Here is a 27,702-nt window from a genome sequence, read left to right as displayed (position 1 = left end):
CTTCATATAAATTTTCATACATACTGCCTTTTATTTCATTGGGTTCTGAAACACTTTAACCAGGATAGTCATTTATGGACATACAGACTTCTTTAAAATGTTTGCACCACTTAAAGTAAATGTTTTGCTAAGAGTTTCATCCCTGTGCTTGAAGTCTTTTGTAAATGTCAATTAGTTGTATTCCCCTCAATTATAAGAAAATTTATTAAAAGTCCTGGTTTGACTTGAAAACCCCCCATCCATACAGTTTTTGTAGCCCGCAAAGCTCAGCTTTTTACATATACTGTATAGGGCTCAGTATTGTACATTAATGTAAAACAATACATAGAGTAACAAATTATTATTTTAGGCACAAAATAGTCAATATAATGACATAAATTTAGGTTAATTTTACCAAACTTCCCCAAACACAACTGAGTAAAAAATTTGAATCTGGGTCACAAAGGCAAAGAAATAGCAGACTTATGTGTTTCTATGTTTTTTTTTTTTTTGCAGTAGTTTAAATGACCCAAAAATAATAATCCTAGGCTAATTTTTTTTAATGATAACTTTTGTTCTATCTGACATATCCGGAAACCCAAATACACAGATTGAAGTCTGAAGTCTCCTCATTAACACACTCCAGAAAGATTTCTATATAAGCACATATACATATTTTTTTTATCGTCATTGACCTGTGCTGAGTTTCAATTTCAATTTTATTTATATAGCGCTTTTAACAATGGTCATTGTCTCAAAGCAGCTTCACAAAAATGAAATAATTTTTTTAGAAAAGAAAATATTTGGAAGTGTGCATGTGTGAGAAAAATGTGTCTCGATAATAATGAGATGAATAAATGATGAATGAAATGTCTCTCATGAGCAAGCCAAGGGTGACGGCAACGGTGGCAAGGAAAAACGCCCTAAGATGGCAATAGGAAGAAACCTTGAAAGGAATCAGACTTAATCAGGGAACCCATCCTCATTTGGGTGATAACTGATAGAAAGATGGATGAGTTGCCAACATGTATCTGTGTCACATGGGTTTTAAGGGAACAATATATTGATAATGACAATAACCTCTTAAACTATGAATGATTTAAATATTGTATGGGTGATTTATGCACAGAAAAATTTTATAAAGCTGATTTAACTTGACAAATATTAAAATGAAAAGCGTATTAATATACGCAGAAATAACCCAGACAATAAAAACAAGATAAAATTATGATTTAAATTGGTATAAATTGAGACATGTTTTAAAAAAGGAAAAATGTGCAGCACGAGCAACAAAGTATCTCCAGTCTTAAGAAGATTATCAAGCAAAGCTGATTCAAGACCTTGGGAGCTTCGCAAGGAGTAAGGTAAGGCTGGAGTCAGGACATTACAAGCCATCATGCACAGATGTCTTCAGCTGCTGCATATCAATCCACTCCTGGACCAGAGGCAACATCAGGAGTGTCTAACTTGGACTAAAGACAAAAAGAACTGGACCACTGATCGGTGGTCCAAATGATAGTAAATTTTGCATTTTAATTTGGGAATCAAGAGTCCAGAGTCTGAAGGAAGAGTGGAGAGGCACAGAATTCAAGGAGCTTAAAGTCCAGTGTGAAGCTTCTACAGTCGGTTGGTCCAATGTGTTGTTAAGTCCAAAGTTAACGCAGCTGTCTGCCAGGAGCTTTGAAAGTACTTCATGCCTTTATCTGGATAATATCTGGACTCCATAATCTTTATGGAGATGCTGATAACCTATGTATACTTCTAGCAGGACCACAGTACATGTGTTTGTTGTATATAGTAATAATTACAATTTAGTTTCAGATAAGTGAAACGGTATTTAAAATCACACTAAAGTAATATAACGTTTTTTTCATCCAGTTGTACTTTCTACATGGGTTTAAAACCCTTGTTCACTGTGGCATAAATAGTTTGAGGTAATGATGATTCCAGCTCCTCATACGCATTTCCTGTTCCTTGATTCTGAATCTAAACAATAAAATAAAATGAAATAAAAATATAATATATATAAAAGCTGTTCATTATGTACTATTATATAAGTATATGATCATAAGATTATATATGATAATATAAAATACAGTTATTCATACTTTGTCTGGAGTATCACAGAGATTCTGGTCATCGCAGTTCTCCTTACTTCTCATTCTCTTCATTACCTAAATATTTTCAGAACATGTACCGTAAATAAAACATGAAAAGCCAAATATCACATGTGAGACAGACAGATTAACTTATCATCTAGACAGACAGACAGACAGACAGACAGACAGATAGATAGATAGATAGATAGATAGATAGATAGAAAAATATTTTAGTGTGTCATTGAGAATTATTATATTTTACTTATTCATCTTTTTTTTTTATTCCGCCCTTGTTAAAGTGTGTGTTGTGCGTGCATGTGTGTGCAAGTGAGGTTCACAAGTGGAAGTCACTTTTATCCAGAGCTTCAAAAAAGGAAGCAAGAGATAAATAAAAATAAAAATTACTTCCTGCTGAATGTGAATAGATGTGCAATGAATAACAGATGGATAAAAATGTAAAAACAAAATGAAGATTAAAAAAAGGAGTTTTGGCAGGAAATAAAGTGGTTAAAAAAAGGAAAATTATGTACAACAAAAAGCAATTTTTTTTTGTCTATGTTGTTCCTAATTTGCAGGCATTCTAAATGTAGTTCCATGGCACAAATATTTCAACATTACAGTGTGGATAAAAAGTTATAGGTATAATTGCTGGAAAAATCTTGCTTTCAGTACACTATGGTATTTGTTTCACTTGCATCTATGTGCATATCAAAAAGTATGCAAGAAAACATGAATATTTATACATAGAGAAGCCTTTGTTTTAGTCCAAAATACTGTAAATTTACAATTATTCTAATTGCTTAAATATTATTGTTTATAATAAAAATAAACTTTGTTTGACCTAAAAACAACAAAAACAAATGAACAAACAGAATTGCTATTAAATGTTCAGAGAACATAAATAGACATGTATAGATGTTAAACCTTGGAAATAAAAAGAGAGAGAGAGAGAGAGAGAGATTTAATGGATTATATGAAGGTTTGTAGAAATGTTGTGGAATAACGGAAATAGAATACTGGAAAGAACCAAATCTAAAAGATAAAATGAAAAATAAAGAAAACCATTTTACATATAAAGTATGAATACATAACAGTGGCGACCAGATAAATTGATTAATTGTCTTGTTATTTGGTGACATAACTAAATACAACCAACTGCATTCCACAGAAGCATTTAAACAGTTCCACTCCATATGAAGTCTCAAAGCACAGTAACTGACACTTGTAACAGAGACTGCCGAAGAGTGATGATTAGACCCGTGAGCAACTAAATGAAATAATGGATTTCCAAAAGATTATGAACCCAATTACTTTTTTTTTACAATAATAGTCAACATCCTCGTTTCTTTACCAATTAATAACTGTAAATTGTTGTGCATGAGGAATGTATGACATCGATGTCTATAACTTTTTATAGATGCATTCTTTATAAAAGATTAATAGATTATTTATATTTCATAAACCTAAGTGATTATTTGCTGGCATTTACCTTGTTGCCAGGATTTGCAGTTCTTACAGTGCTCTCATCATTACTACAAGCCTCGGCTGGCTTCCCGACAGTACAGTAAACAGTACCAGGATGTTCAGGCTTCTCTGACATCTCGACTGACTGTGCATTATTTTCTCCCTGCAGACATGTTTAACCAAACTGTTATATACACCATATAGTGTTTCATTTTGCCCCAATAATATTTAAATAATATGCAAAAGAGATTACTATCAAATGGTCACCTTCTTCATAGGATCAACTTCTTCATAGACCGTGTTGACCAAATCTAGCAGGTTTGGAAATAAAATGGTTTATACTTTCAAATTAAATCCAAAATAAAATATCACAAAAAATTTGGACATCCCTTTACCAACCAGCATCTGATGATATCAAAGCCATCTGATGATTGATGCCTCATAGACTACACCAAGTTTCTGTCACTTAATTTCAATAAATTTAATTTACAGTTTTATTAAGATTATTTTTTTTAACCCATTGTGGTTTATAGAAACAAGGTGAAACTCATTTGTCTATTTATTGCATGTTACTGTTTTTTATATTTTCTATGAAGAAATATGATGTAAATTTTAAAGCAAATGTACCCATTTTAAGGCAAATTAAGTATTAGTTTGTGTAATAGTACATTTAGTACAGTCCTCAACCTCTCTCTTTCTCTCTCTCTCTCTCTCTCTCACACACACCACCCACAAACACGATAAAAATAAAAATATATATGAAATGCATTTTCTGAAAGGTATATGTTTTTTTTTTTATCAGTTTCATGACTGTTACAAAATAATGAAATAAAGCACTGTTAATTAATAAAGCAAATAATTAACTTCATTACTGGACCAAGCAGGAAGCAGAGCTATTTTCATGTCTAAAAACTTGTCTTTAGGTGGAAAAGATTACAAAAAAGAACTACTAAGTTACATACTGTAAATACCATGCTACAAATAACAGGAATTTGTTCAGGACATTGTTAAGACAATACATACAGTAAATGCATTTTTCAGAATTGATATACTGTAAAATGTAAAATAATTGTAAAATGTAAAAACAATAATAATTTGCAAATACATTGCAAAGTTGTAGGTGCAGGACCTCTTATCATATCCTTTTTTACTCTTTACATTAATTTTGTTATTTTGTTTCTCTCTCTCTCTCTAAAATAACTGCAAATCATAAAAAACATAAATAAGTAAATAAAACCATGTCTATCTATTCTTTTTCATCACAGGAAAAAGAAAGGAATAGCATAGTCACTGACATTTTCTAATATTATATGCCATCTTTGTTATTATGTATATATTTGCATGGCCAATTTGTCTGTGCTTTTGTAAATGATGTATTTTAAAAACTGTTAGAGTATTTTATTAGCTGTCAGGGTGACCTGAATGGAATAGTTTATAAACAATTTTGCTAACAATGGATCATAAAGGAATTAAAAATAGCCTATTATTAACATGTTACCTCTTATTTAGCTGCATGAATTCCAATAGCTATTTTAACAGAAATGTAATTACCTCTTGTCTCACGTTTCTTCCTCCAGCAGATGATGCCGATGATTAAGATGGCAAGCAATACTATGCTGATGACTACGGCAATCAATATTATGTTAGAAGAATCCGTAGGTTTCTCAGAACCTTATAGAAAAAGAAATTGCTAATAAGATTACAAAATATTATATAATAACATCCAGTAAGAATAACAATTTATAAGAAAGATGCATATTTTATATGTGTATAATTGTAGTGTTTATGTGTGTGTGTTTGCGTGTGCTCACACCTTCTGAAGTGCAGTGTTGTGTCATTAGTTTTATCTTCTTAGTTGTATTTTCCCAGCTGACAGGGTTGCTATGATTACAAATGATTGAGGTGTTACTGATGTTCATTGTGAGGGAATGGAACTTGTCATTTTTATTGGCTTCCTTTATATCACACTCGTTGATGTTGCAGGAACGGGTGATTGAGAGGTCTTGAGCTTCACAAGTGAAAGTGTAATTGTTTAGCGAGCAAGAGGTCTTAAGGACTGGTTTTGTCACTGGATCTACAATACACACATATAAAAGCATTACTGGTCAATGCGTGCACACATGCACACATACATGTACAAATGCAGTCATGTGTAAATGTTAATGCATCGTCTTTTAAATTCTATGTTGTTGTGTAAAACAATAAAAATCATTTCATTCTAACAGATCTTATTACTAGGCAAATACACAACCTCAGTCAAACAATATAGAACTTTTTTGCAACACTGCATTATTCATTTAACAAAAATGAAGCCAAAAATTTTTTTTTATAAGGAATACTAAGTACAGTGATCACAACTGAGCCAACGGTTTTTCTTTCTCTTGCGCTGCGGAATTGTAGGTAATTGTCTCCCCTGCTAAGTCTTAGTGCTCGTCTCTTACTGGTATAATCAACATCCGTGCACGTGTGTACTGTTTACTCTAACACTGTGACCACGTGTGTGTGTGTGAAACATATTTTATTTTGTGTTTGTACGTGTGTTTGTACAGTGCGCATGTGTGCATGCGTATAAAGCAAAAGCAAGTCTCATTAGAGGGTAAAGATTAATTTTTTCTCTCCCTCTCTGTATCAGCCTGTCATGTTTCCCTTTACCTTTGAAATGAATTGTGACAAAGCAGAGTTTCTGTGTAAGGCAGAGTGTGTGTGTGTGTGTGTGTGTGTGTGTGGGAAGCCGAGAGGAGGGGGGGTGGTAGGGGGACTGTAAAGGCGAGAGTGTGTGTGTGTGTGTGCGTGCGTGCTCCTTCACTCACACCAACACACACATACAGACGCACCCCTTTACCTTACACAGAAACTCTGCTCTGTCGCGATTCTTAAGGTAAAGTGCAGGTTCATTTGTTGTTTTTTTGTTTTGTTTTTTCACTTTTCTGCAGTGATTCCGTTAGATTGCACTCAGGCAAGTGTGACTAGCCATGTTCCTTTGCTAATGTCTCCAATAAAACAGTCTCTCCGTTAACACACACACTTATCTGTCGGAATTTATTTTTACTTTTTTTAATATTATTTTTACAAGCCCACTTCCGGAACAAATTATGCTCGTAATCCGAGGTCCCACTGTTCTCCCGAAGATTCAATAGCTTGTAGATCCACCATAAGCAGCAATAACTTGAATTAATCATTTCTTTAATGACTTTATCAGTCTCTCACGTCACTGTGGAAGAATTTTGGCCCCTTCTTCTTTATACCATTGCTTTAGTTAATTAGTTTTTTTTTTTTTTGCCATTTGTTTATGCATGGCTCTGTTAAGGTCCCGCCACAGCATTTCAGTAGGGTTGAGGTCTAGACTTTAAAGAGACCATTCCAAAACCTTGATCCTTTTATTTTTTAGGATTTCTGATGTAGATTAACTGTTGTGCTTCAGATTACCATTATGATCCATGACCCATGACAGAGGCCTTACATATGCTTTTAAAATACTCTGGAATACATAAGAGTTCATGGTCAACTTAATAACTGCATGCCATGCTTGACAGTGGGTATGAGGTGTTTCTGCTGAAATGCTGTTTAGTTTTTGCAACCATGGCACTGGGCATTTTGACCAAACAACTCACTTTGGTCTCACCAGCACATTGTTTGAAAATGATTGAATAACCTTTTCCAGATTGATGAGCAGTAACTGCAATTGCTTCTCTAAGACCATTACTTATGTCTTTCTATCTTGGCATTGTGCTTACACACACACAAGCAAAATGCCAAAACTCTGAGTTTATAGAGGTCTGCAGACCTGTGATAATCAATTAATCAAAACCTGATGATTACTAGTACCTCGCTGCAACTTATTATCTTAAATTCTATGAAAGCAGTAAGAGTTATGTATTATTGCCCACATGTATTTTTTATTTTTTTTGGCTACAATTTAGTTAAATAAATAATGGCATAGTGAAAAAATGTACATGGTGTTGTTCATCAGAGGTTGTACAGGTATTTGCCTAATTGTAAGGCTCACTACGATTAGATTATTTCTATTATGTTTTTACACAAGAAACATACAATTAAAAGTGGGGGCACTAACTTTTACACTTGCTATACGACTTACCTAAAACATTTATTTCATGCGTAGCAGCAGTTTCTTTTTTCACAACACCAGAATATTCTGCTTCATAGAGTCCACTATCATCCTTCTGTACATTATACAGTGTAAGACTGTGGGTTTCAGTGTCAAATTCCACCCTGTGTTCAAACCTTCCATATTCAATAAAATCTTTTATTTTTTTAATATATTTTACAATGGGTGTTTGGTTCAATGACCAAGTGAGATCATCATCAAGCTTTTTTGATACATTCAGTTGAAGAGAACTGTTAACCAGCTTAAAAACAGGATCACACACTGTAAAAAAAAAGAGCAGACATTAATTATTTAGTTATATTGTGATGCCTTGTATTACCTTGTAATATAAAATATAATTAATTATTTATTAAAAAACTAATTATCCATCTAACAAATAGAATGTGCCATGCATTGTCCAATTCAAATAATGTAGCTCTGCATTTCATCAAAATACTAACATTTTAGTATATCAACATAAGCGATATCAACATAAGGACATAACAAACTGTTGATTGATTGATTGTTAAATGCAAAGGCATTCCCAAATACTTGTGACACTAAGATGCATTTGTTCAGTGAATGGTGCTTCTGTTTCCAAAAACTTGAGAAAACATGGATGTGACCCAAGGTATAATTATAAAAATCTATTAGAATTGTACGGTGCTTTACTTCTATGTCAAGAATCATCAGGTTCCTTCCCTTCCAGTTTCACAGTAGTTTCACTTCCAACTGCATGTCCTCTAGTCATCACCTAAGTTTTGTAATATTACAGTAATAGGTGAAAGAACCAGATAACCAGAGAACACCTTTACACAAAGTGTGCATCAGTTTCACATACACACCACATACACTACCACTCAAAAGTTTGCGATCAATTGCAAATTTCTTAGTTTTTGTTTAGTGATTTATTTTCTACATTCTACAACAATACTGACTAAGGAGGAGCTTCTTCCTGCAGGCTATCTGGGCCCTCAACCAGAACATCACAAAGAATTAAACAAGTTACCTTTTTTTTTTTTGTTAATTCACACAAGAAACACACAACCTGCATTCCTGCTTGTGTATCATGAGTCAAGATGTAGCACATTACTCACAATGTTGCACATTTTTTGTTCTTGTTTCCACACTGCTCATTTACATATAAAAGAAGATCTCGGAACATGAACATGGACACCACTGCTAACAGACATATCAGTTCCATTCCATACTACATGTTTCAATCATACTGCTGCATTTCAGGGTTCAGGTCAGGCAAGTGGACTTTGGACCACTGAGGAACAGTCCAGTTTTATTTTCACTTAGCCCAGTAATCTGTAAAAAGTAATTTCTTGCATTGTCTCTGGATCAGGATTGGCTAGATACTAAGAATGCAACAGGCCATTTCCTAAGGACATCTGTATGTGATGACCCCTGATGCATTGACTGCAGTCTTGAAACAAATATCATACATATGTATAAATGTATGAAATAATTGGTATAGGTATTGATCTTCGTATTTTAGGGTATTAAACAAATTTATTGTTAATCTATGTAAATAAAAGAAAGATCAGTACATAAGTCCAGAAACCATTCTCAGAGAAATATCTGTCTGTCCAGTCGATTTTTGCCCGAGGCCGGCATAGCTATACATGTCACTCAGCAGAGCCAAATAATGCGATAGTTTACTGCGTATACACAGCGTATGCGGAAGACACAGAAATTATGGAAATGCATTTACAAACATCCACTGTCACGGGGCGCTAAAGGGCGTGATGGATCCAAGCGCAGAGTTAGACCTGTGATTAGTGGTAGTGCTTGTGTAGCAGACTGAGCCGGCCGAGTGGATCAAAGAGAAAGTGCCGGTTAAGTTCTGTGCTGTGGCGTGAGCAGTCTCGCTGGAATGCGGAAGCGCGCGTGAGCGCTCTGTGTGCAGCGTGGACCTGTGAGGAATGCGAAAGCGCCGCGAGTCGGCGAGAGCGTCTTGTGTGTCCTGTGCATGAATGCGGAAGTTCAAAGAGCCGGTGAGGAAACTTGGTGTGCAGCGCGATTCGCGCAGTGTTGCAGAGACGTGGAGAACCGGCGAGCGAATGGAGACGCCGCACAGGTTGGTCGCTGGTCTTGCTAAGCTTTTTCGTGGTCGAAGGCGAGCGAGGTTCAGAGCCAGAGAGACAAGGGAAAGTCCGTGATCCAAATTCGTAGTCGTTGTAGAAAATCCAAAGGTCGATAACAAAAGTCTGTGAGCGTGGAATCCAAACGTGAGACAAGGACGGGGTCGAGAAAAAGACAAAGCGTGGTCGGTAACAGGTAGTCAAGACATAGAATTAACGCTGGAAAATTGGGCTACGAAAGGCACACAATAATCTGGCGACATGGCGGTGTCATGGCATGGTTTAAATAGGTATGATGGGTGATGACTGATAGTGAACAGGTGTGTGGAGAGCGGAGAGTGAGGCGGTAAGAGATAAGAGGTGGTTGGAGAAATGGAATGGAAGTTCTCAGGTGATCATGACGGGGCTGTGGCTTGACGTGTCGTGACAGTACCCTCCCCCCTATGAACGCCTCCAGGCGTTCTTGCGGGTGCCTCGGGGTGTAGTCTGTGGAAATTGGTGATTAGAGAACGATCTAGAATGAATCTAGCGGGTACCCAGCTTCTTTCTTCGGGGCCGTAACCCTCCCAGTCTACCAAGTACTGGAGGCCACGTCCGCGGCGGCGAGACTTGAGAAGGGGGGTGGGGGAGGCTGGGGGGATGTGGATAGCGGGCAAGGGACCAGGCGGCGAATCTGGGACACATGGAAGGTGGGGTTAATTCGACGCATGGAGAGGGGTAGAGAGAGTCGGCCAGAGCATGGGTTAATGATGCGGTTGATTGTGAAGGGGCCGACAAACCTTGGAGAGAGCATTCTTGAAGTGCTCTTGAGGGGAAGATCACGTGTGGACAGCATGACCCTTTGACCGATGCGATACCGGGGCGCTGACGACCTGTGACGGTTAGCCTGACGCTGGAACATGCTTACAGTGCGTAGCAGCTGGTTGCGGGCACGTTGCCATGTCTTCTTAAGCTGCTTTGCGGCAATGAAAATTGCTAAAAGCGCTATACAAATAAAATTGAATTGAATTCTTGCAGCGACGGATGAATGTTAGTGCTGATGGGACAGCTACCTCCTCTTCTTGGGCCGGAAAGAGGGGTGGTTGATAACCCAGACAGCAGTGGAAAGGGGACATGCCTGTGGAAGAAGTAGGGAGTGTGTTGTGGGCATACTCCACCCAGGGGAGGAAGCGGCTCCAGGAGGATGGGTCCCGGGAGGACATGCACCTTAGCGATTTCTCTAGTTCCTGGTTCATTCGTTCTGTTTGGCCATTAGTTTGGGGGTGAAAACCTGATGAGAGACTGGGGGTGGCACCAATGAGGTTGCAAAAAGCCTTCCAGAACCGGGCGGAGAACTGGGGACCCCTGTCAGAGACAATGTCGATGGGGAGTCCGTGGAGTCGAAAGACGTGGTTAACCAGGAGTTCAGCCGTTTCTTTGGCGGACGGAAGCTTGGGTAGTGGAATAAAATGAGCTGCCTTAGAAAAACGATCCACGATAGTTAGGATGCAGGTGTTATTCTGTGACGGTGGTAGTCCCGTGACAAAATCAATGGATATGTGGGACCAGGGACGGTGGGGAACGGGGAAAGGTCTAAGTAGACCCTCGGGGGGTCGGTTAGAACTCTTATTCCTGGAACAGCTGTCACAGGACGCCACAAAGCTCTTGACGTCTTCCTTGATGGTGGGCCACCAGAAGCGTTGGTGTAGGAGGAAGAGGGTGCGTGTCACCCCGGGGTGGCACGCCAATCTAGAACTATGGGCCCAGTCCAAGACCTGGGGGCGCACAGAAGTGGGAACAAAGAGTTTGTTGGGGGGAACAGTGCTTGGGCCTGGTTCTCGTTCAAGGGTATGTTGGACGAGGTGCTCCACCTTAAGTCAGGTCGCTGCCACGAGGCAATGAGGGGGAAGGATTGTCTCAGGCATAGTCATGTCCTGGGGAGTGGAAAACTGTCGGGAGAGGGCATCGGGCTTGACGTTCTTGGAACCCGGGCGATACGACAACGTAAACTGGAAGTGGGAGAAGAACAGCGACCATTGTGCCTGGCGTGAATTCAGTCTCTTCGCCGTCTTTAAATATTCAAGGTTCCGATGGTCGGTCCAGACAAGGAAGGGGTGTTTTTCTCCCTCCAACCAATGTCTCCACTCCTCTAGGGCCAGTTTGACCGCCAAAAGCTCACGATCCCCAATACCATAGTTCCGTTCAGGTGGTGTAAGGCGGCGGGAGAAAAAGCAGCAGGGGTGAAGCTTGTTATCCTCCAAAGCTCTCTGTGACAGGACAGCCCCTACGCCTGTCTCGGATGCGTCTACCTCCACAACAAACTGGAGGGAAGGGTCTGGAAAAATGAGAACTGGGGCTGTGGTGAAGCGCCGCTTAAGTTCCTTGAAGGCCTTATCGGCCAGTGAGTTCCATCGGAACGGAGTTTTTGAGAAAGTGAGTGCAGTAAGTAGGGTCGCCACTGAGCTATAGCTTCGAATGAAACGACGATAGAAGTTAGCGAACCCCAAGAACCGTTGGAGTTCGCGTCTTGAGGATGGTGATGGCCAGTCGGTGACCGCCTTGACTTTGGTGGGGTCCATCTGGATGCCTGCCGAGGAGATGGAGTAACCCAGAAAGGAGGTGGAGGTACAATGGAACTCACATTTCTCTGCTTTGACGTACAGCTTATTTTCTAACAGCCATTGCAGGACCTGGCGTACGTGACATTTGTGTTCCTTTGTAGAGCGTGAAAAAATAAGGATATCATCCAGATACGCAAAGACAAAAACGTTGAGGAAATCCCTAAGAATGTCATTAATGAGGGCCTGGAACACAGCCGGTGCATTGGTCAAACCAAATGGAACAACAAGATATTCGTAATGGCCCGTGGGTGTGTTGAAGGCAGTCTTCCACTCATCGCCTTCCCGTATCCTGACAAGGTGATAGGCGTTCCGTAAATCTAGTTTGGTGAAGACATGGGCATCCTGGAGGAGTTCGAAGGCAGATGACATCAGTGGGAGAGGGTAGCGGTTCTTTATTGTGACCTCATTTAAACCTCTATAATCGATACAGGGCCTGAGGGACTTGTCCTTCTTTTCAACGAAGAAGAATCCCGCCCCCGCCGGTGAGAATGATGGGCGGATAATCCCTGCTGTAAGCGATTCATTAATGTAATGTACCATGGCCTCTCTTTCTGGCCGAGAAAGGGAGTAGAGTCGCCCCTTGGGTGGGGCGGTGCCGGGAAGGAGGTCGTAGGGGCGGTGAGGTGGTAAGGATACGGCCCGTGATTTGCTGAATACTTGTCGCAGGTCGTGGTACTCAGGCGGGACCTTAGTTAAATCAGGGATCTCCTCTCGTGACGAAGGCGTGGTCCGGCCTGTGAGAGCGGAGTGTAAACATGAGGAGAGACAGGTAGGGCTCCAATCAAGGATGCTCCTTCTTATCCAATCAATGTGGGGGTTATGTAACCTTAGCCAAGGGAGCCCCAGCACAATGGGTGCATGAGCGTTCTGAATGATTAGAAATGTAATGGTTTCAATGTGATTGCCTGAGAACTGTAGGGTAATGGGGACGGTGCAATGAGTAATGGGAGTTAGACTACTACCATCAAGGGCCTGGACAGTGAAAGGTTGGTGTAGGGGTGAGAGAGGAATTCGAAACTCGGAGACAATGGAGGAGGAAATTAAGTTCTGGTCCGCCCCGGAGTCCACTGGAGCATAAGTGGCATAGGTTCGGTCACCATGGGTCAAGGTCACTGAAAAACATGATCGCTGGTCCGGGGACGAACGGGAAGCTGGCCCCTCCTGCATCCCCAGAATTACGGGGGGGCCTGACCTTTTAGTGGGCAGGTTCGTACAGCGTGACCGGTCTGGCCGCAATAGAAGCAGGCGCCGTCGTCTCGGCGGCGCTGGCGTTCCTTGGGTGAGATGCGGGCGCGGCCTATCTGCATGGGTTCGGGGGGTGCCTCGGGAGTGACCAAGGCCGGTGCAGGGGTGCATGGTGTGTGACAGGGCTGCCGCTCAGATCGGCGAACCCGCTTGCGGGCGTCAATGCGTGTTGCTAGATCAATGAGTCCCTGCAGATCCGAGGGGAGTTCACAAGCCGCGAGCTCGTCTTTAACTGAGTCTAAAAGCCCATGGAGGAAGCAGTCAAAAAGAGCTTTTTGGTCCCAGTCACAAGAGGGAGCCAAAGTCCGGAAATCAATGGCATAGTCAGAGACAGAACGTGCTCCCTGGCGTAACTGAAGTATTTGGTTCGCAGCCTGATGTCCTGTGAAGGAACGATCAAAAACCCTCCTCATTTCCTCAGTAAAAGTTCTATAAGTAAAGCAACACGGAACTTGAGCATCCCACAGTGCTGTTCCCCACTCTCTCGCCTTTCCAGAGAGAAGGGGTGATGATGTAGGCGACCTTAGAGCGCTCTGTGGGAAATGACGTGGCTTGCAGTTCCAGAACGAGAGAGCATTGGGACAGAAAAGAGCGACTGTGGCTGGATTCCCGTCATAGGAAGGCGGAGCAGGGAGGCGTGGCTCATGGACAGGAGAGACCACCGGGGGTGGGGGTGGCAGAGTGGGTGTAGGAGGTGGCTGAATCTGAATTTGAGCAGAAAGAGCTTGCAAGGTTTCGGTGATAGTTTGAAGCATATTAGAGATCTGTATGATTTCCTGCTGATGTGTCCCTAAGAGGGTTCCTTGGCTCTCTAATGCCCCCCTCAGGCGGGCAGCCTCTGCTGGATCCATTCCTTTTGGCCAGATTATTCTGTCACGGGGCGCTAGAGGGCGTGATGGATCCAAGCGCAGAGTTAGACCTGTGATTAGTGGTAGTGCTTGTGTAGCAGACTGAGCCGGCCGAGTGGATCAAAGAGAAAGTGCCGGTTAAGTTCTGTGCTGTGGCGTGAGCAGTCTCGCTGGAATGCGGAAGCGCGCGTGAGCGCTCTGTGTGCAGCGTGGACCTGTGAGGAATGCGAAAGCGCCGCGAGTCGGCGAGAGCGTCTTGTGTGTCCTGTGCAGAAATGCGGAAGTGCAAAGAGCCGGTGAGAAAACTTGGTGTGCAGCGCGATTCGCGCAGTGTTGCAGAGACGTGGAGAACCGGCGAGCGAATGGAGACGCCGCACAGGTTGGTGGCTGGTCTTGCTAAGCTTTTTCGTGGTCGAAGGCGAGCGAGGTTCAGAGCCAGAGAGACAAGGGAAAGTCCGTGATCCAAATTCGTAGTCGTTGTAGAAAATCCAAAGGTCGATAACAAAAGTCTGTGAGCGTGGAATCCAAACAAGGACGGGGTCGAGAAAAAGACAAAGCGTAGTCGGTAACAGGTAGTCAAGACATAGAATTAACGCTGGAAAATTGGGCTACGAAAGGCACACAATAATCTGGCGACATGGTGGTGTCATGGCATGGTACTAATACTAATAATACCTTATATTATATATTATATTATATAAAATATTTGGTCTGCAAACTGAGACTGGGGTGAAGTAATATATAATAGAAATTGTGGTTAACGCCTACGCAAAAAGAGTGCAGCTATTTTTAAAAAACATTAAGCTCAATTTAGCAAATTTGAATAAACATTTTATTTATTTTACTTAATTTGTCTTGAAAATACTTAAACAAAATATAGCAATGTTGGTGTTAATGCAATTTGATATTAATAGTCCTGTTTTTGCATCGTTGCCTCGAAAGTTTTGCGTTTGTATTAGCGTTTAAATTACATAACTTTTTCATTTATACAATAATAATATTAATAGCAACTAGTTTTTACATCTTTATACTATTTGGCTTCGCCTTTTTCTGCGCTTTTTGGAGAACGCACGAGTTTCTTCGTCTAAAAAAAACAACAAACGGAATTCAGCTCCAAACAACTAAACTCCGACTCAGGTACGTTACGCTGTCTAATATTCAGCTCGTTCAGTGTGTAGAGTGCAGGATGTTTAGACATTAGTGGTAATTTTATTTGTGATAGGTGTGTGTTAGTGAGCACTCTAACGGAGAAGATATCAGCATTAGAGGAGCGCATCCAGACTTTAGAGAGGGTTAGAGAGTGCGAGAGCATCGTTATTCCTGTAGCGGACAGTCTGGGTGCCGCAGGCGGAGATAACCAGCCCCCGACTCCGGCATTAGAGCACTCACAGCAGGGCGAGTGGGTGACGACTCGGTGGCATACTCGTTCAGCCAAAGCTAACGCTAAGGCTAGCCCACCGGAGCACACCTCTTCTGCGCTTCGCGTGTCCAACAGGTTTGCTCTCCTCAGTGATGCACCCACTGAGAAACCTGAAAGAGCTCTGGTTATAGGAGACTCTATAATGAGGCACGTGAAATTAGCCAGGCCTTTAGGGGCGCCGGCGGCAGTGGTTAGGTGTATCCCGGGAGCCAGAGCACCGGACATAGCAGGTAATCTTAGGGCTCTAGGACAGCACAGGTTCTCCAAGATAGTGGTACATGCTGGAGCTAACGATATACGCCTTCGTCAGTCAGAGGTTAGCACGAATAACTTTATAGAGGTGTTTAAATTAGCGAAGGTGATGTCTGATGACGTAATATGCTCTAGTCCCATCCCAATGAGACGTGGTGACATAACTTACAGCAGGTTATGGTCGCTGAACCGCTGGATGTCCAGGTGGTGCTCCGAAAACAACATGGGCTTTATTGATAATTGGAAGACCTTTGAGGGCAAAACTGGCCTGTTAGGGCGGGACGGTGTCCATCCCACTCGGGAAGGTGCTGCTCTCATTTCCTGTAGTATAGCGCATAGTCTCAGAAGAGGCCTAGTTAACCGGTGACAAAAGAGCCCAGGCCAGGGAGCAGACAGACAGGCTAAACCAACCGTCTGCTAGCTGCATAGAGTCGTCACCCAGGGTTCACTGTATTGAGACTGTGTCTGTTCCCCGAGCTTAAAACAAATTTAGAAAGACTCTGTTTTAGTAATTTAATTAACATAAATACCACAAACTCGGGTCATATTGAATGCGCAGGCACCTCTGATCTGAAGCTAGGACTGTTAAATATTAGATCTCTCGCATCTAAATTAATGAAATTATTACGGATCAGGAGTTTGATATACTCTGTTTAACAGAAACCTGGATTAAACAGGACGAGTATGTAGCTCTAAATGAAGCTAGTCCTCCTGGATACAGCTACATACACCAGCCTCGGTTAACTGGTAGAGGAGGAGGCGTCGCAGTTATTCACAATGATAATTTGACTATTGTACAAAAACACGGACACAAATTTAATTCATTTGAAATTCTTTATAGTAACATAAGTGTATTTAACTATATTAAGTCAGCTCAGTCGATTCCGCTAATTGTCATTTACAGACCTCCAGGGCCGTACTCTGAATTTCTTAGTGAATTTGCAGATTTCCTCTCAAACCTAGTCATTTCTGTAGACAAAGTGTTAATTGCTGGAGATTTTAATATTCATTTTGAAAATCCAGAAGACCCTCTGAGAACAGCATTTATGTCCATACTGGACTCGGTAGGAGTAAATCAGTGTGTAGTAGGACCCACTCATAAAGCAGGTCACACTTTAGATTTAATAATATTATTCGGATTAAGTATAAGAAATTAATTCACAATTCCACTATCTGAAGTTATCTCAGATCACTATCTTGTCTCAATTCAAGTGTGTCACAGTAATAATGTTCACACAGCGCCGCACTACCGTATGAAACGTACATTCACATCAACTACCAAACAGAGTTTTATCGGTAATCTCCCAGAGTACCCAACTTCGATTAGATCACCGTCTGACCCCACAGAACTCGATCAGGCGACTGAATATTTAGAGTCGACATTTCGCTATACCTTAGATAATGTAGCTTCAGTTAAAAGAAAAATTATTAGAGATAAGAAACTTGCTCCCTGGTATAACGATCACTTGCGCACTTTAAAACAGACTGCTCGGAAATTAGAATGTAAATGGCGTCAAACTAAATTGTTAGTATTTTAAATAGCATGAAAGGAGAGCATCCTGAACTATAAAAAAGCTCTTAGTGTAGCTAGATCAACATATCTCTCCACTCCTATAGAAAATAACAAAAATAATCCTAGATTTTTATTTAATGCTGTAGCCAAATTAACCAGAAATAAGACCACTGCAGAAATCTTTACAACAACATCATGCAATAGTGAGGACTTCATGAACTTTTTTAATAATAAAATTGTAAATATTCACTCATCTCTTCTGCAAATTCATCAACCTGTATATTAGATCCTGTACCGACACATTTTCTTAAACAGATAGTACCAGCAATAACAGAACCCCTGTTGAGAATAATTTATTCTTCACTCAGCATTGGTTATGTTCCAAAATCTTTTAAATTAGCAGTTATCAAACCAATAATTAAGAAACCTGACCTCGACCCCTGTCAGCTGTCCAGTTACAGGCCAATATCAAACCTCCCCTTTATCTCTAAGATTCTGGAAAAGATAGTAGCGAAGCAGCTATGCTTATATCTACATAGAAATGGCATACATGAACTGTATCAGTCAGGATTTAGGCCTCATCACAGTACAGAGACAGCACTCGTTAAAGTAGTAAATTACATCCTATTGGCCTCTGATCAGGGTTGTGTAACTATGCTTGTATTACTCGACCTCAGTGCAGCTTTTGACACCACTGATCACACTATTCTTCTTCACAGATTAGAAAATGTAGTAGGAATTAAGGGTACAGCCCTCTCCTGGCTCAGATCCTATCTGACCCATCGTTATCAGTATGTAGACTTAAATGGTGATTATTTTGCATGTTCTCTAGTGGGGTTCAGTTTTAGGTCCACTGCTTTTTTCCTTTACATGCTTCCTCTGGGCAACATAATCCGTAAGCACGGTATTAGTTTTCATTGTTATGCTGACGATACACAGTTATATGTCTCAGCAAAACCTGATGAGAAAAAACAGCTTACTAAAATTGAGCAATGTGTGCAGGACATAAGAAATTGGATGCTAATTAACTTCCTTCTGCTTAATCCGGATAAGACAGAAGTTCTAGTCATAGGACCGCATACAGCTAGGAGTAAAATTTTAGATCACACCGTAACTTTAGATGGCCTTTCTGTTCCATCAAATGCAACAGTGAAAGACCTTGGTGTGATTATTGATTCCAGCCTTTCATTTGAAGCTCATGTAGATAATATTACCAGGATAGCATTCTTTCACCTCAGAAATATTGCCAGGATAAGAAATGTATTGTCGCTAAACGATGCAGAAAAACTAGTTCATGCTTTTATCACCTCTAGGTTGGACTATTGTAATGCCTTACTGTCTGGTTGTTCAGCTAGATGCATAAATAAGCTTCAGCCAGTCCAGAATGCAGCAGCGAGAGTCCTCACTAGAACCAGAAGATATGAGCACATCACCCCTATCTTATCGTCACTGCATTGGCTCCCTGTGAAATTTCGCATTGATTTTAAAATACTACTCTTGACATATAAAGCATTAAATGGTCTCGCGCCGCAGTACCTGAGCGAACTGCTAGTGTCTTACGAACCGCCACGCCTACTTCGATCAAAGGATGCAGGCTGCTTGTCAGTACCGCGTATTATGAAAAATACAGCTGGGGGCAGAGCTTTTTCTTACAAAGCCCCAAAATTATGGAATAGTCTTCCAAATAGTGTTGGGGACTCAGACACAGTCTCAGTGTTTAAGTCCAGGCTAAAAACCTATTTATTTAGCCAAGCATTTTTATAAATAAATTTGCCTTAGGTAAAGGAGCAGATCTGGGGGACTCATAGACGTAGAGTATTATGGTGAACTGGTATGTTTAGACGCTGTCTTCCTCACTCTCATTGATCACTCAGGTTTGCTGACGGTGAGGTGATTGTTTGCTTTACATCTCAGGAAGCCCTCATGTTTGTGTTTCCTTCTGGCTCTCCCTTTTAGTTATGCTGTCATAGTTAGTCCTGCCGGAGTTTTTGCTTGCACTCTACAGTTAATATACATTCACATTATACATTGTGTGACTGTGACCATACCCAACTGCCATCTTTCCTCTTCTTCTCTTCCCCCCCTCTTTCTCTTTCCTCTCTCCTCCTGTCTCCCCCTTTCACTCTTTCTCTCTCTTTGTCGAGCTACACATGTCGTTCCCGAGCTGCCAGTGATCCAGACTCCCTCTGCCCTCCGGACCTGTCTGACCCATCCTGGTGCCCCGCTTCTGGCTGAAGATCTCGTCACATGGATGCCCCGTGTGTCTCTCTGGGATGCGTCTGGTGTCTGGGGATGATTCTCTCTAACTAGAAAATGGTTCTGGCCTTGACTGGTGTTGGCAACTTATTTACTGCTTTTTGTTTCACCCAAATAAGGATGGGTTCCCTGTTGAGTCTGGTTCCTCTCAAGGTTTCTTCCTATTACCATCTCAGGGAGTTTTTCCTTGCCACTGTCGCCCTCTGCTCGCTCACCAGGGACAAACTGACCATTTTGATGCATACAAATTCACATTTCATACAAACTTAAATGTAAGGGTCCGCCACTAGAGGTCACTGTTTTTCATGTTGTAGTTTTTTGTCGGCTGACTCAGTTTCCCAGCAGGCACCTCGGTCAGGTGATGCGAGTGCACACCTGAACCGAGGTAGCCATCAATCCATCTTTATAAATAGCTGTTTAGACTGGAAAACTGGGTCAAGCATTTTTGGTATCACCACTGTCACTTGTGTGGGCATTTTGTTTTAGTTTGTTTTTGTTCTTTGTTTAGTTTATTTTGATTTTAGTTGTGTTGACTTGGGCTCTCTTATTGGCAATGTTTCTGTGTATGTTTTGTGTGTCTGTGTTAGTGGAGCTGGATCAGTCCTGTCTTAAATGTATGTAAGTACTGTGGTTGTTGTCCTCCTGTGTTCTTGTGTGTTTAGCTAGAGTCAGGTAAGTAGTTAGGTGTGTGTTTGGCTAGGAGCGTGTTTAGCTAAAATCTATGTTGAGTTACAGTAACTAGCATGCTTCTAGCCATAGCCCCTTTGTGTCTCTAGCTGTCCTGTGTTTCCTATCCCCCTAGTGTCCCAGTGCGCCTAGCTTTAGAGTGCCGCCCCTCCTAGCTTTGGAGTACCGACTAGCTTGTTAGTGCCGCCTCGCCTAGCCACTGGGTATCCTCTGTCTGTGTTTCTGTGCCCCCATTCCCTAGTGTGTGTTAAGCTATTAGGTAAGTGTAGCTTAGTGCATGTTGGGGCTAAAGACATGCTTAGCTAGGTGTATGTGTAGCTAACTGCCATGGTTAAGCACAGCTTAACCATGTTTAGCTAAAAGCCATGCCTAGCTGATTGCCATGTCTTTAGCCCTCGTCCCGTCTCTCTTGGTCTCTCGTCTCTCTACGTGTCTCCCTCTAGTGTCCAGTCTCAGCTCCACGCCTAGTCTGTGTGTCCTGTTATGTTTGTCCTCCCCCTGCCTGTGTCTCGCCACAGGGCGTGTTGTGTCTCCCCCTGCCTGTGTCTCGCCACAGGGCGTGTTATGTGTCTCCCCCTGCCTGTGTCTCGCCACAGGGTGTGGTATGCGTCTCACCACAGGGCGCGTGTTTGTCCTCCGGTCTGTGTCTTGCCAGAAAACCCCTGTTAGCATAGAGTTAAGTATTGTTTGAGTTTGTTCCTTTGTGTCTTTATTTATACTTTGTGTTCAACCATCATTAAAAAACTCTTTGATTACACAACCCCTCTGCCTCTATGCCTGCTCCTTCCGCCCACGGCGTTCAACACATGCCACAACACCCTGATCGTGACATTAAATAATTCTTTTGATTGTGTAAAGCGGCTTTGCGGCAATGAAAATTGCTAAAAGCGCTATACAAATAAAATTGAATTGAATATTAAATTTATTGCACATGAGCTGCCAAAGTTAAAAGCTAATATAGTTAACAAATGCTTAAAGTATCTTTAAGTAACTGAAGTCATGTTAATGCTAAAGTTAGGTTAACTTACTAGTGCTGAATTTGCGAAAAACAAAGTAATTGCATTCAGTTTGTGTGTTGTAAACAGAGGAATGTGACTGACATCTTGATTTGATTCAGGTCATGGTTATGGAGTAAGGCCGTCTAACTATATAAAACTGTTAATAACTTATATCCTTCTAATTTAAAATTAATAAAACATGACACTAATGCCCCCTTCTATATTTTACCAATTTTGTAGTGGTAGCCTTGCATCTTTTTTTCCCTACCCCACGTATTTACTTTTATTCCCTACCCCACGTATTTACTTTTATTCCCAACCCCACAAGTATTAGCAAAATTGGCACATGAGAGACCACTAAATGCACAATACAGGACAAACGTGAGTAAATCAGTGTTAATTTTTAACAATAAATATTTGTTGACGCCGTTTTATTTAATGACTAAATTTTAACGTTAATTAAAAGAAAAAACCCTCTAATATTCCCATCTCAACGCGCTAAAGTCTTTCTTTTTTAACCATTATCTAATCATTTGCATGTGTCCACTGGAACGTGCAAATCCTCTTCCTCACTGGACGAGAATCTTTCCAGCAGGCAGGTCTCGTAAAGCTTGTTAGCCTGCTAACAAAGTCAAAGATGCTGTTACCCAAAAGTCTGGCAAAATAATGAACGACATGTCAGCCACAACTTCACAGGAGACCTGTCCGGCGGAAAGAGATAGGAAAGATGACCTGGTTGGAAACAACACAGCCAAATCGCAAGACACAAGAAGACACGCCACCCTACAGTGTATGCCAAGGTAGATAAAATACAAGTTAACGTTATTTATATACCGTTTGGGTAAATGTAGGGAAAATCATGTTTTAGTGACTGCACCCCAGAGCGGGAGTATCACTCTGTGTATCCGGGTGTCGTAATTTAACGTTAGTTACAGGTAATATTAGCCACTCCAGACCTCTCAGTAGTAATTTGCATAGGCGCTATTCCTGTGTTGTGTGTTAGATACCACAAGTGGGTAATTCTCTGACTGAGATTTGGCAATATGACAAGCTTTATAAAATATCTGCATGACATACAGTAACAGTCAAATGTTAGGACACATTTAACTGAATGTGAAAGTGTGTCCTAACTTTTTAACAATGACAAGGGATATTATGATATGCTCCTTGATGGATACGTAGAGGAACTAGATGTAGCGATGGACAGGGCTCCCACAGAGAGAGCAATCAATTGACCACATTCCAGAGTCCCCCTCACAGCCTGCATGTCGCCATCCCGATAATCTTATCTGATTCACGATCATCAAGGAGTGTCTGTGAAAAAAAGCTGCAGGAAACCTGATGCTTTGAAGTAAACCCCAAAATCAAGGGTGTCAGGATGGCCGAGCGGTCTAAGGCACCAGACTCAAGATTAACAGCTTCAACCCGAGTGGGGGAGAAACCACCAAGTCACACCTGGACACTTTCTTGACCTTTAGAGCACATGCCTTCCAATTAACAAAGAGGCATACGTGGAAACTATTTTAAACATCTTTAAAGTGTGCCAGTAGGGCAAAACGCATATACACATATTTTCTCAGTATGTTTTATTCCTGTGTGTATGTTTGATTATTCTGCATAACTTAAAAGGTGTAATCACCATTTACAAACCCCCCTTTTTTTTTAGATAAAGGAAGGAATGAGTGGGTAAGATATGTAATGTTTGGTGTCAATCTAAAGCTGGCTTTATTCAAAGAATGTTGGTGAACACTGGAAACTAGTAGTATTTTTGAGGAATATAGAGTTTTCTACCCTTGAGGTGGGCATGGCTATACATGTCACTCAATAGAACTAATCAATGCGATAGATTACCGTATATAGACAGAGCATGCTGAAGACACAGAAATGACAGTAATGTACCTACAAAGTGCCCAAACCCTAATGAAACAGAAAAGAATGCACAACATAGCATGGCTTACTTCAAAAAGGAACAGTAGACTATGAATACTGGACCTTCAAAAATGAATGGAGCAGATTAATGTATACTACCACTCAAAAGTTTGGGGTCACTTGCTAATTTCTTAGTTTTTGATAGTGATTTATTTTCTACATTCTACAACAATACTGGGGATTTCAAAACTAAATGAAAATAATGAAATAACACATGTAATTAGGTACATGTAACAATAACAACAGTCAGTTGTTATTTTAATACACAGAAGTCAACATTTCTAGAATAGTTCTTGCAAAAACAGTATTTTCAAGTACATTTGCAAAACCCATCAAGCACCATGATGAAACTCTCCCTCATGAAGACCTTCCCAGGAAAGCAAGACCAAAACTTACCTCTGCTGCAGAAAAGTTCATTTAGAGTTACCTGTCTCAGAAATTACAGCGCCCCAGATTAGAGCCGTTATGAAGGCTTTACAGATCATGTAGTAAATACATCTTAAAATTAACCGTTTAAAAGAGATTATTGCACATATTGGACACTTTTAGCATTGCTTTACAAAAAAGAATTGTTTTTAATAAAATTCCTCTTGGATCTTTAAAACCAGTTTGTCTCGTAGGTTCCGAAACCATGTTGCTAATAACAAGCAGTAATGTGAAGCTCCACTATGAGATAAAACACGGGACATTAGAGCAAACATATCCACAGCAGTGAGATGAGGGCATGTAAAATAAACATGAGAAATAGAAAAAGAAGCAATAAATAAATAAATATTTCAACTATAAGAAGTTATACGCTCAAATCAAAATGTTGAGTGAAAGCGATGGCATGAACAGTTATGTGACGAATTTTATAATCTACTTCATTTCTTTAGGGGCAGTGATGGCTTATTGTGTTAAGGCTCTGATTTACTGATTGGAAGGTCAGTGGTTTGAGCCCCAGCTCTGCCAGGGTAAATGAATTTGAATGTGCCGGAGTTGTTTTAAGACAAAACTTTATCTTTATACGATCTACTTTTTCGATTTCTCAACTGTGATTCACTCTATGATTACTGAACAGGGAGATTGATTTCTTTGTATTAATAAGTTAGGCGGAGATTCTAGTATACACAAAGAAAGGCAGACATGTACAGTACGTAGGCTTTAACCTGAAATAATAATATCACTGATTACATAAAGCAGCACAGTGGCTTAGTGGTTAGCACTGTCACCTTGCACCTTTGTGTGCATGGACTTTGCATGTTCCCCCATGCTTGGTAGTTTACCTACGGGTACTCTGTTTACCTACGGGTGATTATATTAAAGCTGATCAGCTCATTTTTAGCTTTAACCTTTTCAACAGGTACTAACATTAGTATAATATAAATTGGTGTTATTAGTCATACCTCTTAATATGGTAAGTTCAGTATAAGATTTGCAGTATAAGATCTATCCCAAACTCTAATAAAGGTATTAAATACAGTGAAACCTCAGATTGCGAGTATTTGCGATTTGCGAGTGTTCCGCAAAACAAGCAAAGATTTTTAATAAATTATATATATATATTATATATATAATTTACGAGTACTGAGTATTATGTATCACGCATGCGCTTCTTGTTTTGATGCTAAGCGTTACATGATCACAACTGAGCCAACGGTTTTTCTCTCTCTTGCGGAATTGTGGGTAATCGTCTCCCCTGCTGAGTCTAAGTGCGCATCTCTTAAATGCAAGTCTCATTAGAGAGGTTAAAAATCCATTTTTTCTGCTCAATACTCAGCCTGCTCTTTGTGGGCGACCACGCGCACGTCATTGGACACTAAGTCACACACACACTCACACACACACAGACCCCTTCTACTTTCGCCTTCACAGACACACACACACACACACACACTCTTCCTCTGTGCTCTACACAGAAACACTGCTCTGTCGCGATTTTTTTCAAAGGTAAAGTGCAGGTTAATTTGTTTTATTTTTACTTTACAGCAGTGATTCTGTTAGTGTGTCACTCAATCAAGTGTCATTAGAGAGGTTTCTTGTTTATTTTTCCTATAAAACAGCGTTTCCGTTGTGTGTTCGCGCATGTGTGAAAAGAGTGGAGGAAGGGTAACTGTGTAAGATGAGAAAAGGAAGAAGGGAGCTTACTTTAGATTCTCTCTCTCACACACACACACACACACACACACACACACACACACAAACACACAGTGCGTGCGACACTTATCTGTCGGGATTTATTTTACACTTTTTTTAAAGGTTAAGTGCAGATTAATTTGCTTTATTTTTACTTAACATTTTGTGTTAATTATTTTTATGTATTTATTTTTTGGGGCTATGGAATGAATAATTTGAGATTCCATTATTTCTTATGGGAAAATCCAATTTGGTTTACTAGTGTTTTGGAATACAAGCCCGCTTCTGGAAGGAATTATGCTTGTAATCCAAGGTTCCACTGTATACATTACATATACATATACGTTCCACTGTATACAATATGTAGTAGGAATACGGTATATTGTATTCCTACTACATTCAACAACCCCAACATTCCACTCCCACATGCTAACACAAACAGCGCAGGTGGAAACTGTTTTGGTAACCTCTGTGTAAAGAACCAAAGTAAGAGGTTATTGTAAGTCTAAATATCACTATTTAATAATCAGATTTTAAATGAATTCAAAACATAAAATTTTAGACAGTTCTTAATGTATACATGTGCATTTAGCTAGGATAATATCCTTAAACGAGTACCTGTTTTAAATTGTAGACGCCCCCCTCCCACCCCTTAATGCTAATTTAAAATGACAATGATTTAGACATTAAATAACATTTATACTTTATACTGTTATGGCACATCAATGAATTCTCAACCAGATTGAACAGTTCTAACTTCTAATAATACAACTTTAACTGAAAGGAGCAAGTTTTCATGTATCAACATATTTAAATTAATGGCAGAATTTCCATTTAAGGAAAATATGTATTTGAACAAAAAAAAAGTAATGGTACAATTGGTATGTTTAGTTAGGCTAATTTAATAGAATTATTAAATTAGCCTAACCTAAACATTACATTACAAACATTACATAGTAAGAAAGACATTATAGCAATAAAGTAGGTTAAAGCTACACAATACCTGGTTCTTTATAGTTTTTAAATGCTTAACAGTACAAGGGTGTGGTAAGGGTGGAATTTGGTCCTTAGTTGTCTTCTATTACATAAGATTATTATTTATCTGTTATTTAAAGCTCACTGTAAGTTATAGTGTATTCTACATTCTTAAGTTAAAAAACATTTTAGATTTTTTTTTTACCTCCAGTTGAGATCAACATGAAGAGAACAAAGACAAACTGCATCGTTGTCGCCATCTTGTAACTTCCTCTTTAGGCTTCCTTTTAAAAAGGTTCCCCTGCAGTTACAGTAACCTTAAAAAAAGCGAAAATCAATAGCAGCATTTAAGAGATTTATTTTTTTTTATCAAGAATGGATTAAGGAATAAAACGGCAGCATTCGGAAGACAGATTTTAAAAGTAATTCTTTATACCATGCAAAACCTACTGTTTGTTAATTTGTTACTTTGTATTACTTTGTATTATTAAGAGTTTTCATCCCTCCAGTAGTTATGAAGTGTGGATGGTGGCTCATGGCGGAACATCACAGTGTTAAGGCACCTAGTTTTTACTTCATTTTCCTACTTCTCAGTGACTATATTACGACGTAAACATTGTATATATTGTAGTGTCGTAGACGATGACATTTGCTGTTATATGCTGTATGATTGCTACAACAACACTGTTACAATAAAAGACAGATGAAAACGTGGAAAATGGTTTTCTGATTTTTCAGCTAAAGAACCTTCAGCTTTTTTGGAACAAAAAAGAATAAGATTGCTGTTGGTAAGAAAAACTAAAAATAATTGAAGGTAATGTTAGATGTTGACGAGATGTTAAATATATAAAAATTTATTTATAGTATGTAGATTCAAAATAAACTTATTTTTACGGATAAAGTGGTATAGATGAGTAAGTAAGTTATTGAAATAATTATTAACATACATTAGTTGGTATGACAATGTATTTTTGTCCATTTTGTATTTTTGTTATTATTTATTTTATTTACATATTTTTATCGCATATTTCAGCAGTTATACTTCTTTATGACTCAGGCGTCAGTTGGGACTTTCCATAAAGGCACTTTAAGTCAAAAATAAAACAGGATGTCGGCATCTTGTAATA

The 27,702-nt window shown here is 40.0% G+C and overlaps 1 protein-coding gene across 2 annotated transcripts; it reads right to left on the bottom strand.

The window, feature by feature from the left end:
- Positions 1 to 541: 541 nt before the first annotated feature.
- LOC128512995 (natural killer cell receptor 2B4-like) lies at positions 542 to 27,229 on the bottom strand. 2 transcript variants are annotated; one of them, XM_053486572.1, is made up of 9 exons: positions 27,026 to 27,229; positions 26,781 to 26,892; positions 7,639 to 7,929; positions 5,356 to 5,616; positions 5,094 to 5,213; positions 3,810 to 3,853; positions 3,568 to 3,705; positions 2,088 to 2,153; positions 542 to 1,965 (listed from the first exon to the last, which is right to left on the bottom strand). In XM_053486572.1, the coding sequence occupies exons 2-9, from the start codon at positions 26,833 to 26,835 to the stop codon at positions 1,867 to 1,869; spliced, it is 1,074 nt and encodes a 357-aa protein (XP_053342547.1). In that variant the 5' UTR covers positions 26,836 to 26,892; positions 27,026 to 27,229; the 3' UTR covers positions 542 to 1,866. The 2 variants fall into 2 exon arrangements, with proteins under 2 accessions (XP_053342547.1, XP_053342548.1); XM_053486573.1 differs by having other exon boundaries at positions 27,054 to 27,229.
- Positions 27,230 to 27,702: the final 473 nt, after the last annotated feature.

This window comes from Clarias gariepinus, chromosome 25, assembly GCF_024256425.1.
Source record: "Clarias gariepinus isolate MV-2021 ecotype Netherlands chromosome 25, CGAR_prim_01v2, whole genome shotgun sequence".
Lineage (NCBI taxonomy): Eukaryota > Metazoa > Chordata > Actinopteri > Siluriformes > Clariidae > Clarias > Clarias gariepinus.
Note: the sequence above shows the minus strand (reverse complement) of the source record. Positions and strands in the feature narration are given on the sequence as shown.

Bases quoted from the DNA above. Each gene is read 5' to 3' on its own strand.
- LOC128512995 (XM_053486572.1), bottom strand. From the start codon at position 26,835: ATGGCGACAACGATGCAGTTTGTCTTTGTTCTCTTCATGTTGATCTCA. The intron at 7,930-26,780 runs GTAAAAAAAAAA...TTTTTTTTACAG, and splicing joins CATGTTGATCTCAACTGGAG to TGTGTGATCCTGTTTTTAAG. The intron at 1,966-2,087 runs GTATGAATAACT...TTTATTGTTTAG, and splicing joins TCTGTGATACTCCAGACAAA to ATTCAGAATCAAGGAACAGG.